Source organism: Vicia villosa, unplaced genomic scaffold (assembly GCF_029867415.1).
Source record: "Vicia villosa cultivar HV-30 ecotype Madison, WI unplaced genomic scaffold, Vvil1.0 ctg.002023F_1_1, whole genome shotgun sequence".
NCBI lineage: Eukaryota > Viridiplantae > Streptophyta > Magnoliopsida > Fabales > Fabaceae > Vicia > Vicia villosa.
Window position 1 is genome coordinate 105,960 of NW_026705815.1, and position 13,476 is coordinate 119,435.

Here is a 13,476-nt window from a genome sequence, read left to right on the forward strand (position 1 = left end):
TAATTAATAGTGTTATATTTTTTTTATTGAAGAACAAATTGTATTAGTTGTGTTAATTAATCGCGTGTGACGATATTGATATGGTTATATTGAAACAAATTGTATTGTGTTTTTTTTTTTTTACAAAAGCAACTCATATCATTAAATAAACAATGTTCAATACAAGGAGGACTCAAATAAAGAATTATGCGTCGAGACTAGGAATTGACCGCTCGTGTTAAACTATGAGCAACACAATTAGTTTGATGCTTAACAAACTTGACCTCAATTGTATCGTGTTAATTCTTAGTAATTAATTAATAGTGTCACTTGACATTTATACCCTAAACTTTTTTTTTATTTAATTTTGCATATTCCCATTTTGCATATAATATTTATGGAAATTGTTTTTTAGTACTTTCTATATAATATTTGTGGAAGAATTTAATTAGAATACACTGACGGTGTAAAGAAGTTTTACAACGTCAGTGAATCACAACCGTTAATCTATTGGAAGTGTTTGAATTTTATTTTAATTTTTTAAAAAGTAATATAATTGAGTGGTTGTGATGCATTGATAGTGTAAAAAGTTTTACACTGACAGTGCATAGCAATTAAACTCAATTTAATTGGTCAAGTGATTAACAATCATGTTTTGTAGGAAGAAAATTTTGATTTTGAAACATTTTTTAATTTATATTTCTAGATAGATAGTTTGCGTAAGCGTTCCCATTCGCAAAAGTAATGTTTGATAGTGATAGCTCACTTCTTACTAAGAATCTCTTGAAAATTGACTAAAGTAATGCTATGGAATTTCATAGGCGGTTTAGAAACCAAGTCTATTCGAATCTGATGTTAGTGATTCCTAAAAAGTTGTTGAACCCAAGGATTTAATTATCACCATTATTTCGGATTTGTCCAACTGCATCGGCTCGACCATCAACCCTAAGACCACTACTATTCATATTCATCACTAAAATTACAACATCAGTTTTTTGTTTGAGGACATATGTTTTGGTGGTTTTGTTGATACAAAATTAAGCCCTAAAATGTAAATGAGATTTTAGGATAAACAAATAGCAGAAGTATTATCACAGAAGATATGAATGTTGGTCTCATATATTTGGAAATCTTCCAGTTGACTTTTCATCTAGAGCATATGTGTGCTGCATCCAGATGAAGATATATACTCAGCTTCTGCTGTTAAGAGTGCTATTGTAGATCTTACTGGATCATGAGATTAAATTATCCTCCAGAAACTGGCAGCTTCAAAAAGTACTTTTTCTTTCTATTCTATCTCCAGCATAATCAGTATAAAAAAATCATATTAAATTGTATTCACTTGATTTATTATAACAAACCAAGATTAATATTAACTTTCATATACTTAAAAATTCTCTTAACATCAGTTAAGTGAAATTCTCTAGGATCTGATTGGAAGCGAACACACAAGCATACACTGAATAAAATTTCAGGTCTAGAAGCAGTCAAATATAACAGAACATGTCATACCTCTGTATAGTTTCTAATCAACCTTACTACTTACCTCATCTTTATCAACAATACAGGTCGGGTGCATGGGAGTTTTTGCTATCTTACAATCTGATAGATCGGATTTCTTCAGAAGTTTTTTAGTATACTCGCTTTGATGAATGAATTTTTCTTCTGAGCCTTGATTGATTCGTATTCCCATAAAGAACTTGTGTTCTCCCACTAGACTCATTTCAAATTCTGTCTGCATAGACTTAGAAAAGTTCTTGCACAAAGTAGCATTAGCAGAATCAAATATAATATCATCAACATAGATCTGTACTACTAGAATGTCATTTTGACTGACTTACAGAACAAGGTAGTATCAACCTTTTCTCTGGTGAAGCTATTTTCTAAAAGAAAATTGCTTAATATTTTATACCAAACTCTGAGAGCTTGTTTCAAAATGTACAACGATTTCTTGAGTTTAAAACGGTAATATGGATTTTTATGATCTTCGAAACCATGGGGCTGGTGAACATTTACTTCCTCTATTATGTAACCATTCAGAAATGTACTATGAACATCCATCTGATATAAGATGATGTTATGATTTGTGACAAATGAAATTAAAAGACGAATAGACTCTAACCTGGAAACTAGTGAAAAAGTTTTTATATAGTCGATTCCTTCTTGTTGACTATAGCCTTGCGCAACCAGTCGAGCTTTGTTTCTTACCACTTCTCCTTTTTCGTTTAGCTTTTATAGACCCAATTAGTTCCAATCACAGTTCATTTGGGTCTAGGCACCAGATCCCACATATCATTGACTAAGAATTGACTTAGTTCTTCTTGCATAGTCAAAATCTAGTCTGTTCCCAGAAATGCTCCAACTACTGATGTTGGTTCTGTAAGGGACACCAAATCCAGAAGAGTGTCTTCACATGGTTTGAAAGACGATTTGGTTTTGACAGGCTCAGTCTTATCAACCATAATCAATTCTTCAGAATGTGATGATCTAGATCTGAGCTTCCTTAGAGGATTTTGGACTACAACAGCTCCTGGTTGAACATCTCTAGAGTCCTTTACTTCTTGTTCTTCTATAGAAGATTTATTACCTTCAGAACCTAAATAAGTAATCTCCAAATCTGAAAATTTTTCAACTAGCTTTGACTTTTCACGGTCAAGGTTATCATCAAATCTAACATGAATTGATTCTTCAACAATTCATGTCTCAGTGTTATATACTCTATAACCTTTTGAGCGATCATAGTATCTGAACATGATAAATTTCTGTGCTTTAGAATCAAACATGTTAAGATTCTCCTTAGTATTCATAATAAGGCAATTACATCCGAATGGATGAAAATAAGAAATATTGGGTTTCTTATTCTTTCACAATTCATAAGGAGTCTTACTCATAATAGGTATGATAGAGATTCTATTTTGAATGTAACAAGTTGTGTTAGCAACTTTTGCCTAAAAGTAATTTGCCATGTTAGTTTTGTTAATCATGGTTCTGGCCATCTCTTGCAAGGTCCTATTCTTCCTCTCTACATTACTGTGAAGTTCTAGAGTAGGAGAAATCATGGGAAATTCCATTCTCATAAAACAACTTCTCAAACTGTTTGTTTTAGAATTCGCCACCATGATCACTTCTGAATTTGACAATTTTAGAGTCTTTCTCATTTTGTACTTGAGTACAAAAGGTGGTGAACACAAAATGTGACTCATCCTTGTGTCTAAGAAATTTAACCCAATTCCATCGACTTAAGTCATCAACAATGACTAACCCATACTTCTTATCATTGACAGAAGCAATTTTCAGTGGTCCAAACAAGTTAATATGCAGAAGCTCTCAAGGCCTAGAAGTAGAAACAATATTTTTAGCCTTGAACGAGGTTTTTGAAAACTTACCCTTCTGGCATGCTTCACAAAGAGCATTTGAAGAGAAATTCAAATTAGGCAGGCCTCTAAGTATATTAAGTTTGTTCAGCTAAGATATCCTTTTCATGCTGACATGGCCCAATCGTCTATGCCAAGTCCATTGCTCTTTGTTAACAAACATAAGACATTTTACGTTATTCTCTTTAAGATCAAAAAGTCTAATCTAATAGATGTTATTTTTCCTCTTGCCATTAAAGAGGATAGAGTCATCCTTTTGACTAACAGCCTTACAGGAGTTTTGATTAAAGTTAATCTCATAATTATTGTCACTTAATTGACTTATGGATAATAATTTATGCATCAATCCTTCAACAAGAAAAACATTAGTAATGGAAGGGAGAGAATCGTTACCAATTGTTCTGGAGCCAATGATATTTCCTTTTTGATCACCCCTAAAACCTACGATGCCTCCACTATTAAGTTCCAGGCTTTGGAACATATGCCTTATTCCCGTCATGTGTCGTGAGCAGCTAGAGTCCAGGTACCATGGCTGGTGTCTCAACTTTACTTCTAAGGATATCTCTTCTATGTCTGAGTCTTATTCAGATTCTGGATGGATCACTTCAGCAAGTCCTCTAATGCTAGCCATCATCGTAACATTAGCTCGTTTGTCTTCGGAGTCATCTTCTGAAGAATCAGAATCATCCCATGTTGCCATAAGCCCTTTCTTCTTGCCTTTGAAAAACTTCTTCTTTGGAATCTCCTTCTGGAGCTTAAGGAACTCGTTCTTATAATGGCATGTCTCATTGCACTCGTAGAAGATAACTTCTTTGTTGTTACCAGACTTCCTTATCCCAGAAGTAGATTCGAAGCGAATTCCTGTCCTTCTAGCTCCTCTAAACTTATAGCCTTGCTCCATTTTCCAGAGGTTGTTAAATCTTTTGGAAAGAAGCGGTAGTTCATCTTCATTTTTATCTTCATCAAAGTTTTCTGATAAATCTTCTTCCTCTTCAGCTTGAAGAGCTTTAGTTTTTTCAGACTTTCTGGCACACCTTAACAGATTTTCCTCTTTTCTGAGGTTCATCTTGTTCGAGCTCTATCTCATGACTTCTTAAAGAACTAACAAGTTCTTCAAGAGATGAGTTGTTCAGATCTTTGGCAGGTTTGAGTTCAGTTACCACTGGCCTCCATTTTGATGGCAGACTTTTGATAATTTTCTTCACATGATCTGAAGCAAAATACCCTTTGTCCAGGACTTTAAAGCTTCATATTTTTGAATCAACGCAATAGCCCTAGTCTCCTTTACTTAAGAATTGCCTTCGTGTGTCATTCTCAAAGAATCAAATATAGACTTAGCAGAGTCTCTATTTGTTATCTTTTCATATTCCTTATAAGAAATCATTTAGTAGAATAGTTTTAGCCATGTGATGTTTCTTATAATCTTTCTTCTCTTAGTCGTTCATACTTCTTATTTCAACCTTGTTTCCACTTGCATCAACACGATGTTCGTAACCATTAACTACCATATCCCATAGATCAACATCATAACCAAGAAAGAAACTTTCTATTTTGTCCTTCAAGTAATCAAATATTTCTCCATCAAAGATTGGAGGTTTAGCATTGTAGTATCCTCTTTCATTCATAACTGGTGGCAGTAGGTGGTGGAATGGCCATAGTGTTTCACAGAAAAATTATGAATCTTTATCTGACACGGTTAAGTATTTATTACTAGAACCGAAGCTCTAATGCCAATTTACGGTGCGTGAAACACAAGAAAGGGGGATTTGAATTGGGTTTCAAGGTTTAAAATAATTTCTTCCCAAATTAAAAATACAAGATTACAAGAACAAAAATAAATAAAACAATTATTTTTATCAAGGTGATTTTCCCTTATCAAAACTTAAGGTCATATGCAGAACCAGTCTTGTTCTTACAAAGCTCACTTGCTGCAAGTTAAAGAACAAAAGTTCTCTTTCTTACAAAACTATACAAAGAAATGATCAGATTTATTTAGCAGCGTTTCAGCATGAGTTTTGTAATAGTCAGAGTTATTGTAACAATATTCCAACGTCTCTTTGATTCTTCTTCTAAGTCTTATTTTTATAGCACAAGAAGAGAAGTTCGTTGAAGGGTAGAATTGGAATATGAAATTCCAACTGTATGGTTCCAAAGGTCAGTGAGGAGAGGTAGACAATACTCTACAACAATACAGACCTAGCACCACCCTAGGAAGAGTAGATACCACTTATTATTTCCTCACGAGAATCTAAATTTGATCTTACGTCTTCCATTCTTCAGAGGCTTTAGATAATAGTTGTTGAAGCATGTTTAGAAGGATCAAACCAATGAGTTACTAGAATCTAAGTCTTTAGAGTCTTCAAAACTTATTCACTCTGAACCTTATCTTTAGAGTCTTTAGCACTTGGTGTTTTGAAACTTCAGAACCTAAGTCTTTAGAGTCTTCAGAACTTGTTCATTTAGAACCTTGTCTTCAGAGTCTTCAACACTTGGTCTTTAAATCTTCATAGACTAAGTCTTTAGAATCTTCAGAACTTGTTCTTCTAGAACCTACGTATTCAGAATCTTCAAAACTTGGATAACAGGATCTCATAAATAGAGGAGGCACCAAAAGTTCTTTCATGAGAGTATCGATCAGAAGCTCTATTACTAACGTTTATCAGAAAGAAGCATTCACGAACTTAACTTAATATGTAAACACATTGATCTTCTTCAGAGTCGAAGTGTGCTTTGTTCAGAACCTGATGACGTTACACGCTTTTTCTTCAGAGTTAGAACTTGTTAGCAAAAACTACATACTAGACATAATATGTTACAGTGCTGAATTATTCTCTAAGATATCATGTAACATTATCATCATAACCTAAGGTCATATGCAGAACCAAATCTTTTTCTTACACTGTCGATACATGACTTATATGTGTCAACACATGCTGTAGTTTTTTTTTAAAAATTGCATTCTTTTTCAAACTTTTAGGTTTCTCTTTTGCCTCCAACTTGTGCACTTATAAATACTTCATACATGTATGATTTTCAACTTGATGAAACTATAAACATTATACAAATATTGATCAGCATCCTCAACCTTCCATCTATGCATACACATAAACAAATTACATATAATCATTTTTTGTTTGGGTGTCATCTAGACTAGGTTGATAACGTACAATTTAGGTTGGTGTACCGGTGTATTGGGTTGAGAATCTTAAGGAGGTTCATCAGAAAAATTGTGAGAGTTTATCCTCTAAGATCAAGGTGTTGATTTGGGGGTTTGACAAAATCTTCGCAATTCGGATTCGATCGAGTAAAAACTTTGAAGAATGGGAAATTCTTGCAAAGAAGTAGCGTGAGGCAGTGAATTTGGATTCGACCAAATGAAATATTTGGTGGCACACGTAGCTGTAGCGAGGAAGATCGGTGAACTGCCTAAACAACTCCTCATGTCCTCTTTCTATATCTCTCTCTCATTTAATTTTCATAAGCAAATTGTTAAATATATTAATTGAGTAATCAATTTGTACAAATTTTCCTTTAATTGTTCAAAGTTAAATTTCTTTGCTGATTACCTTTCAATCAAATTGATTGTAAATGGTTTTTTTTATCAACATACTCAAAAGGAAAATCTAAAAAATCGATTGCATGCCAAGTGTTTGATAATTTGCTATTTTACGCTTTACCACTAATTTCATTGGAAATAGGTTATCTTAGTGAAACTGTTAAAACAATTGAATGAGAACTTGGTTTATTAATTTCTTATCATTGTTCTACATTCCATAAGGTATTACGCATGTCTGAGTTTTCAATAATCAGTTCGGTTTAGACGACTTGTTTGATATAGGCTTAATCTTCCGCTTTCCATATTTTTGTGAGTTTTAAAAACAATTTTAAAAAGGAAAATTTACCTCGGGGATCTATTCACCCCCTTACTTGCATAGAGAAAAATGAGAAGAAGCTTAAAAAAGAGAAAGGTAAGGATACAGAGGTAGAAAAGAAGTCTATTTCTCTAAAGGCTTCTAGTTCGAGGTCCTTAACAAATGAGCAAATTAATGGTGATACTAGTGTAGTGACGATGAAGAAATGAGATTATTATTTGCAAAAAGGTACAATATGTACATTAGAAAGAATGGAGTAAAGCACTCTGACAAAAAACTCATTAAGTTTAGAAGACAATCTACATCCTCAAAGGAAGATGACAACGAGAGACCAAAACTAAGAGGTCAATGTTACAATTGTGGGAAATCGGGTCATTATAGGCCGGAGTGCCCACCTCTTGACGATAAAGAAAAGGGCCAACACAACAAAGCCAAGAAGAGTCTATGTTGCTTGAGAGATATTGTGATTCCTCAAGTAATAAAAGCTTAAGTGATAGTGAAGTGGAGGAGAATGTTTGTCTCGCCCATCAACGTCATAAGAAGAAAAAGAATGTAAGTCATTATAAATATGAAAATGTTGATAAGTTGTCCTATTTCGAATTAGAAAGTGCATTTGAAAATCTACATAAAGAAGCGGTAGAGGCTTTCGAGAAACTTGCTTCAAATAATTTTTTTCTTCATAATTAGAAGCTAAGGTTTTAGAAACTGAAAAGAAAATGGAAGGTTTAAAGCAATCTATTGTAGATAGTCAAGTTGTTAAGAAATAGGATGAAGAACCGTCTCGGTTCAATTGTAAAACTTGTAACATTTGGCAAAAGGAGTCTAAAATTCTTAAAGTCAAATTGGACAAGGGGTATTACAACTAAAGATTACTTTTGCTATTGATCCTTCAAAGTTTGAAAATCCTTTGAATAAATCATAAAAAAAAAAATATAGTTTTGTTAAAAAGGATTCAAACAACAAAAGTAAATCTCATCATAATTTAACTTGCCACTATTGTTGCAAGAAAGGTCATACTATTGAAAAATGCAAATTTAAGAGCATTTTTGTTCTTAAAGGTATTTTTAACAATTGCCGAAATGCAACCATATTTTCACTCACTCACAAGGATCCAATGAGAGTTGGGTACCTATCACCTTTGTTTGATCTTGCAGGTTAAATGTCCTGGCTCCATGGAGAGAAGATGAATTCTTGATAGTGGGTACTCAAGGCATATGACGGGAGACATTTTCCTATTCTCCAACTTTGTGGCGAAGAAGAAAGGTTTTGTATCATATGAAGACAACAACAAAGGTGCAATACTTAAAAAAGGTAGTTTAGATAATCCTTCATCTACTACTATCTCCGATGTTATGTTAGCTAAATGCCTTAAACATAATCTTCTTAGTATTAATCTAACGAAAATTGACGTGACACGCCACATCACTTAAAGTCAATATCATAGTTGAATGAAAAAAACAAGTTAAATTGCGGGGGTTACGAACCTCCTTAAATTTGAGGGTTATTTTCTTAAAAATTGTTTACATGAAATAAGACACATTATGATGTGTTGATGAATTCTTTTATCTATGGGGTTTATAACACAAACACCAGGTTGCTAAAAAAGAAAGAATTTGTGTAAATGATGTGTTGTTGAATTAAAAGTTACCGAAAAAGAAAGCATTTGTGTAAATGATGTGTTGTTGAATTAAAAGTTACCGAAAAAGAAAGCATTTGTGTAAATGATGTGTTGAAACGGACAATAATGAAATTGCTCAGAAGCTATTTGATGAAATGCCTGAGAGAAAAATTCAGTACCAGTTCAGTACTTTGGGGAGATTTAACAAACAAGTAGCCAAATAACACAATATAGTGTGCAGACTACATAAAAACTCTAATTAGACAGCCAAATAACTTTCTTATTTTCAACAAGAAACAAAACTTTATCTCTAATAATTTTCATGTAGTTTTCATGAAAATGAAGCAAAATCAGTAAAACAAAGAACAAAAATTACTTCAACTCTCCCAATTATTAAGACTACTAAATATCCTTATACACACAATCAAACCATAATTAATAAGCTGAAGTAGTAACTAAAATCAAATAAAACCAAACCACACTCTTGCTAAGAAAAAACTAGTTTCCTAGTCACATAACTACTATTTAACATTTCAAACTTTCTTAATCTAGTGTTGTAGAAATATGAGGAGAGTAATGTAAATGCACATTCATGTTGCTGCTACTTGTTGCAGGACATGAATGTTTCATCCCTTCCACTGCCTCATTAGAATGATTACTCTCATGTTGATCAAAAACTTTCACACATTCATCTCTCTCTTGTTTAATCTCTTTCATCATTGCAACCACGTCTTTCATCGTTGGTCTGTCGTCTGGACTCGGGGTTACGCATAACAAAGCAACACCTAGAGTCTGCAACATCTCTTCTATTTCGGATTCTGGCCTTGTTGTTAAGGTTTCGTCGAGCACTTCAACTCGCCCTCTTTTCTGTCTAACCCAATCGACAATGTGAAGTCCGTCCGGTATTGTTGGATCAATCGGTTGTTTGCCTGTTAGTACTTCTAATACAACTATGCCGTAGCTGTATACATCACTTTTCTCGGTTATCTTCATCATGTATCCGTACTCTGAATCAAAACATGCAGAAAAAGCAGTAGCGAAAGCAAAGATGTTAGTAACAGCGAGTTAAAAGCACACTTAAACGACCGTGATTGTAGTTGAATGAGCGACATTTTGATATATTGATGAAAATTAATATTAAAAATTTTATGGTTTTAGAAGAGAAATACTAACCAGGAGCGATGTAACCGTAAGAACCGGCAAGTGTACTAGAAGATCTTGCAAAGTCACCATCATCGACGAGTTTTGCAAGTCCAAAATCAGCTATGTAAGGTTCAAATTCAAGTCCTATAAGGATGTTGTTGGCCTTAATATCTCTGTGAACAATAGGAGGAGCACAGTCATGGTGTAAATAAGCCAAACCTTGAGCTGCTCCTAGTATAATCTTGAATCTAATATGCCACTCCAAGCAATTACCACTTCTTTCATGAAGTAATCCTCCAAGACTCCCATTTGGCATGTAATCATACATAAGCAATCTTGTGTTTCTATTCCAACAGCAACCTAAGAACCTTACGATGTTCTTGTGGCGAATCGAACCAAGAGTTTTAACCTCGGCGGAAAATGAATCGCGAATTCCTCCGTTAACAGCTAACTTGTCACTTTGACTATGATTGTATCTTGCAGAAGAAGTGGCTGCTGTTGTTGTTGGCCATAGCCTTTTGACGGCGATGACATCGCCGTTTTCCATTTCCGCGCGATAAACGATCCCGGAACACCCTTTTCCAATTACATTGGATTCCACTAAACATTTTAGAATTTGCTCCACACAAAAGTTTACCTTTTGGAATGGTGTGAACTGCCAAGGCCATGAATCACCTCCTCCTCCCATCTCAGAATCATTGTCATCTCGGACCATTTTCCTTGTTCGAAAGACGGTAACAACTCCGAATATTGCCATTGCAACGGCCAAGGAACTGAGCAATCCAATCGCAACTTTAATCATCTCCGACCTCTTAGAATTCGAGCCATTTAACATCTTTGTCATTGCAGAACTTCCATTGAAACATGAATCATGTCCATTAGGACACAAACCATGATTTCCATCCAAATCTGTTGCTGCTAGTTGATGAAACAACTTGCTGTCTGGTAAATAACCGGTGAATTTGTTATACGAAATGTTCAAAGAAACAAGATTTTCAAGGCCTGAAAACACCATCAAGTCACCTTCAAGATTGTTATGTGAAATGTCTAAAACAGACAACTTGTTAAGAGCCGAAATCTCAACCGGTATCACTCCTGATAATGCATTGTGACTCAAATTTAAAGCAATATCAAGTGCTTCAATTTGAAACAACTCGCGCGGTATGCTACCCGAGAACATGTTTTTGCTAAGGTCGAGAAGTTGAATACCTGAACATTTCCCAAGAGTCGAAGGAATTGATCCAGAGAAAGAGTTTTTGCTTAAAGTAACTCTAAGAAGTGAAGTTAATTGACCAATACTCATTGGAACCTCGCCAGAAAAATTATTCATCGAAACATCCAAAACCTCTAGCATTGTAAGAGAAGACAAATAACTATGCAAATCACCAGAAAGCGAGTTATTACTTAGATTCAACATTTGAAGTTCTCTGCATTTTCCAATCTCCAATGGTACCGAACCACTAAGACGATTTCCAGACAAATCAAGGAAGCTAAGGTTATTAAGAAAACCTATCTCTCTCGGTATCTCACCATTGATTTTGTTATCTACGAGACGGAGTCGAATGAGAGAACTACAATTACCAATCTCAGGAGGAATAGAGCCAGAGATATCATTAGAAATCAACAAAAGCTTGGTTAAATTCCGAAGCGTAAAAAGATTTGAAGGTAAACTATCACTGAGATCATTATAAGACAAATCCAAAGCCTCGAGGCTCAAACAATCTCCTAACTCCGACGGAATTCTCCCTTCAAGCCTATTCTGCCAAGCGAAAAAAACCGTTAGCTTTGTCAACTTACCAATCTCAGCCGGAATCAAACCCGATATCTCATTTGTATCCAACTGCAACTGAATCAAATTCGTAAGATTTGAAATCGAACCCGGTATCGAACCCGAAATGTTATTATTACTCAACATAAGCTCTTCAAGATTCGACAACTTCCCTACACTCTTCGGTATTCCACCGGAGAGAAAATTCAAAGACAAATCAAGAATCTTCAAACTACTACAGTTTCCAATCTCATCAGGTATTCCACCAACAAAACTATTCTGCCATAACAAAATCTTTTCAAGCTTCACAAGCTTACCTATTTCAAAAGGAATCTCACCAGAAAGATCATTCTCGTACAAAAACAAGTTCACAAGCTCGGAACAGTTACCGATTTCACGAGGAATTTCACCCGAAATCAAAGTACTATAAATAGATATAGTTTGAAGCAATGTTAACTTACCTAATGAACTAGGTATTGAACCAGAAATTCTAGTGTCTGCAAGCCCTAGAATAGTCAAGTTCTTGCATTCACCTAACTCTTCTGGAATCTTCCCTACAATGTCTTTGTTTCCACCAGCTCTTATAACTTGAAGATTTGAAAGATTCCCTAATTCATGTGGAAGGTTTCCGGTAAGGTTGTTATCGAAAATATCTAGGGTTTTGAGACTAACACAATCACCAACCCTAATTGGAATAGAACCAGATAATTGGTTAGAGTTAAGAATCAAGTTTTCAAGATTTTTTAGGTTTCCAATAGATGAAGGAATTTCACCAACAAGACTATTTGAGCTAAGATCAATGGTGATTAGGTTAAGACAGTTACCTATTTCAGATGGAATAGTTCCAGTGAGGTTGGTACCTGAAATAACTAACTTTTGAAGGCTGGAAAATGAAGAGATGTTTGGAGGAAAAGGAAGGGCTAATTGGACATTTTGGATGATGATTTCTGTTACAAGGTTTTGTGAAGAGCATGTTATGAATGACCATTTGCATGGATTTGTGTCTAGGGGGTTTATGTTGGAAAAAGGGGGTGTAGGGTGGTTTCTGGAGGGTTGTGTCCATGAAAGTAGGGTAGTGAGTTCATTGGTTGAAGAGGAAAGTGGGAGAAGAAGTGTGAGGAGGAGAAGATGATGGAAGAAGTAAGATAGTGAGTTCATGGTTGGGTGTGCATTGACATTAGCAATTTTGCATGAAAAACTCAACCATGTTTATAGGGATATATCAAACTCTTGGTTTTTCATTGTGTGTCTCTATGTTGAGCTACTTTGTTGAACTAGTGTGACTATTATATTGCTTCTATCTCTCTTGCTAGTTGAAATATTCAAATTCATAGTTGAAATATTTTTCTTTATAGAGTATCCTTTCATTGTTTCAATAAAGGACTCCCTTATTGTAAAAAAATTGTCAAATTTGAATAAAAGAATTATTCTTACAAAAATATTAGATGTATTAATTTTACTGCTAAAATTGATTTCATTAAATAAAAATATTTTTTATTAATTTTATTTATGAAGTAATTGAATAAAGTAAAAGTTAATAATGAAAAATATAATAATAAAAAAACAATAAATTATTCTTTTAAAAAAGAATTAATTTAATAAAAAAAGTCTAAATGACACATTTTTATGGGATAAAGGGTGTAACTTATAAAAATTTAATAGCATGAGAAACTTGACAAGATGAGACTCTATAATACCTATACCATTCATAAATAAATATTA

General features: G+C 34.2%; 1 protein-coding gene across 1 annotated transcript; it reads right to left on the reverse strand.

Moving 5' to 3' along the window:
- Positions 1 to 9,117: 9,117 nt before the first annotated feature.
- On the reverse strand, positions 9,118 to 13,000 carry LOC131637537 (LRR receptor-like serine/threonine-protein kinase RGI2). Its single transcript, XM_058908132.1, has 2 exons — positions 10,017 to 13,000; positions 9,118 to 9,850 (listed from the first exon to the last, which is right to left on the reverse strand). Exons 1-2 carry the CDS (start codon positions 12,910 to 12,912, stop codon positions 9,387 to 9,389), a joined length of 3,360 nt encoding a protein of 1,119 aa, XP_058764115.1. The 5' UTR covers positions 12,913 to 13,000; the 3' UTR covers positions 9,118 to 9,386.
- Positions 13,001 to 13,476: the final 476 nt, after the last annotated feature.

Coding starts and splice junctions, on each gene's coding strand:
- LOC131637537 (XM_058908132.1), bottom strand. CDS start 12,912: ATGAACTCACTATCTTACTTCTTCCATCATCTTCTCCTCCTCACACTT. Junction 9,851..10,016: donor TTACGGTTACATCGCTCCTG/GTTAGTATTTCT, acceptor GTTTTGATTCAG/AGTACGGATACATGATGAAG.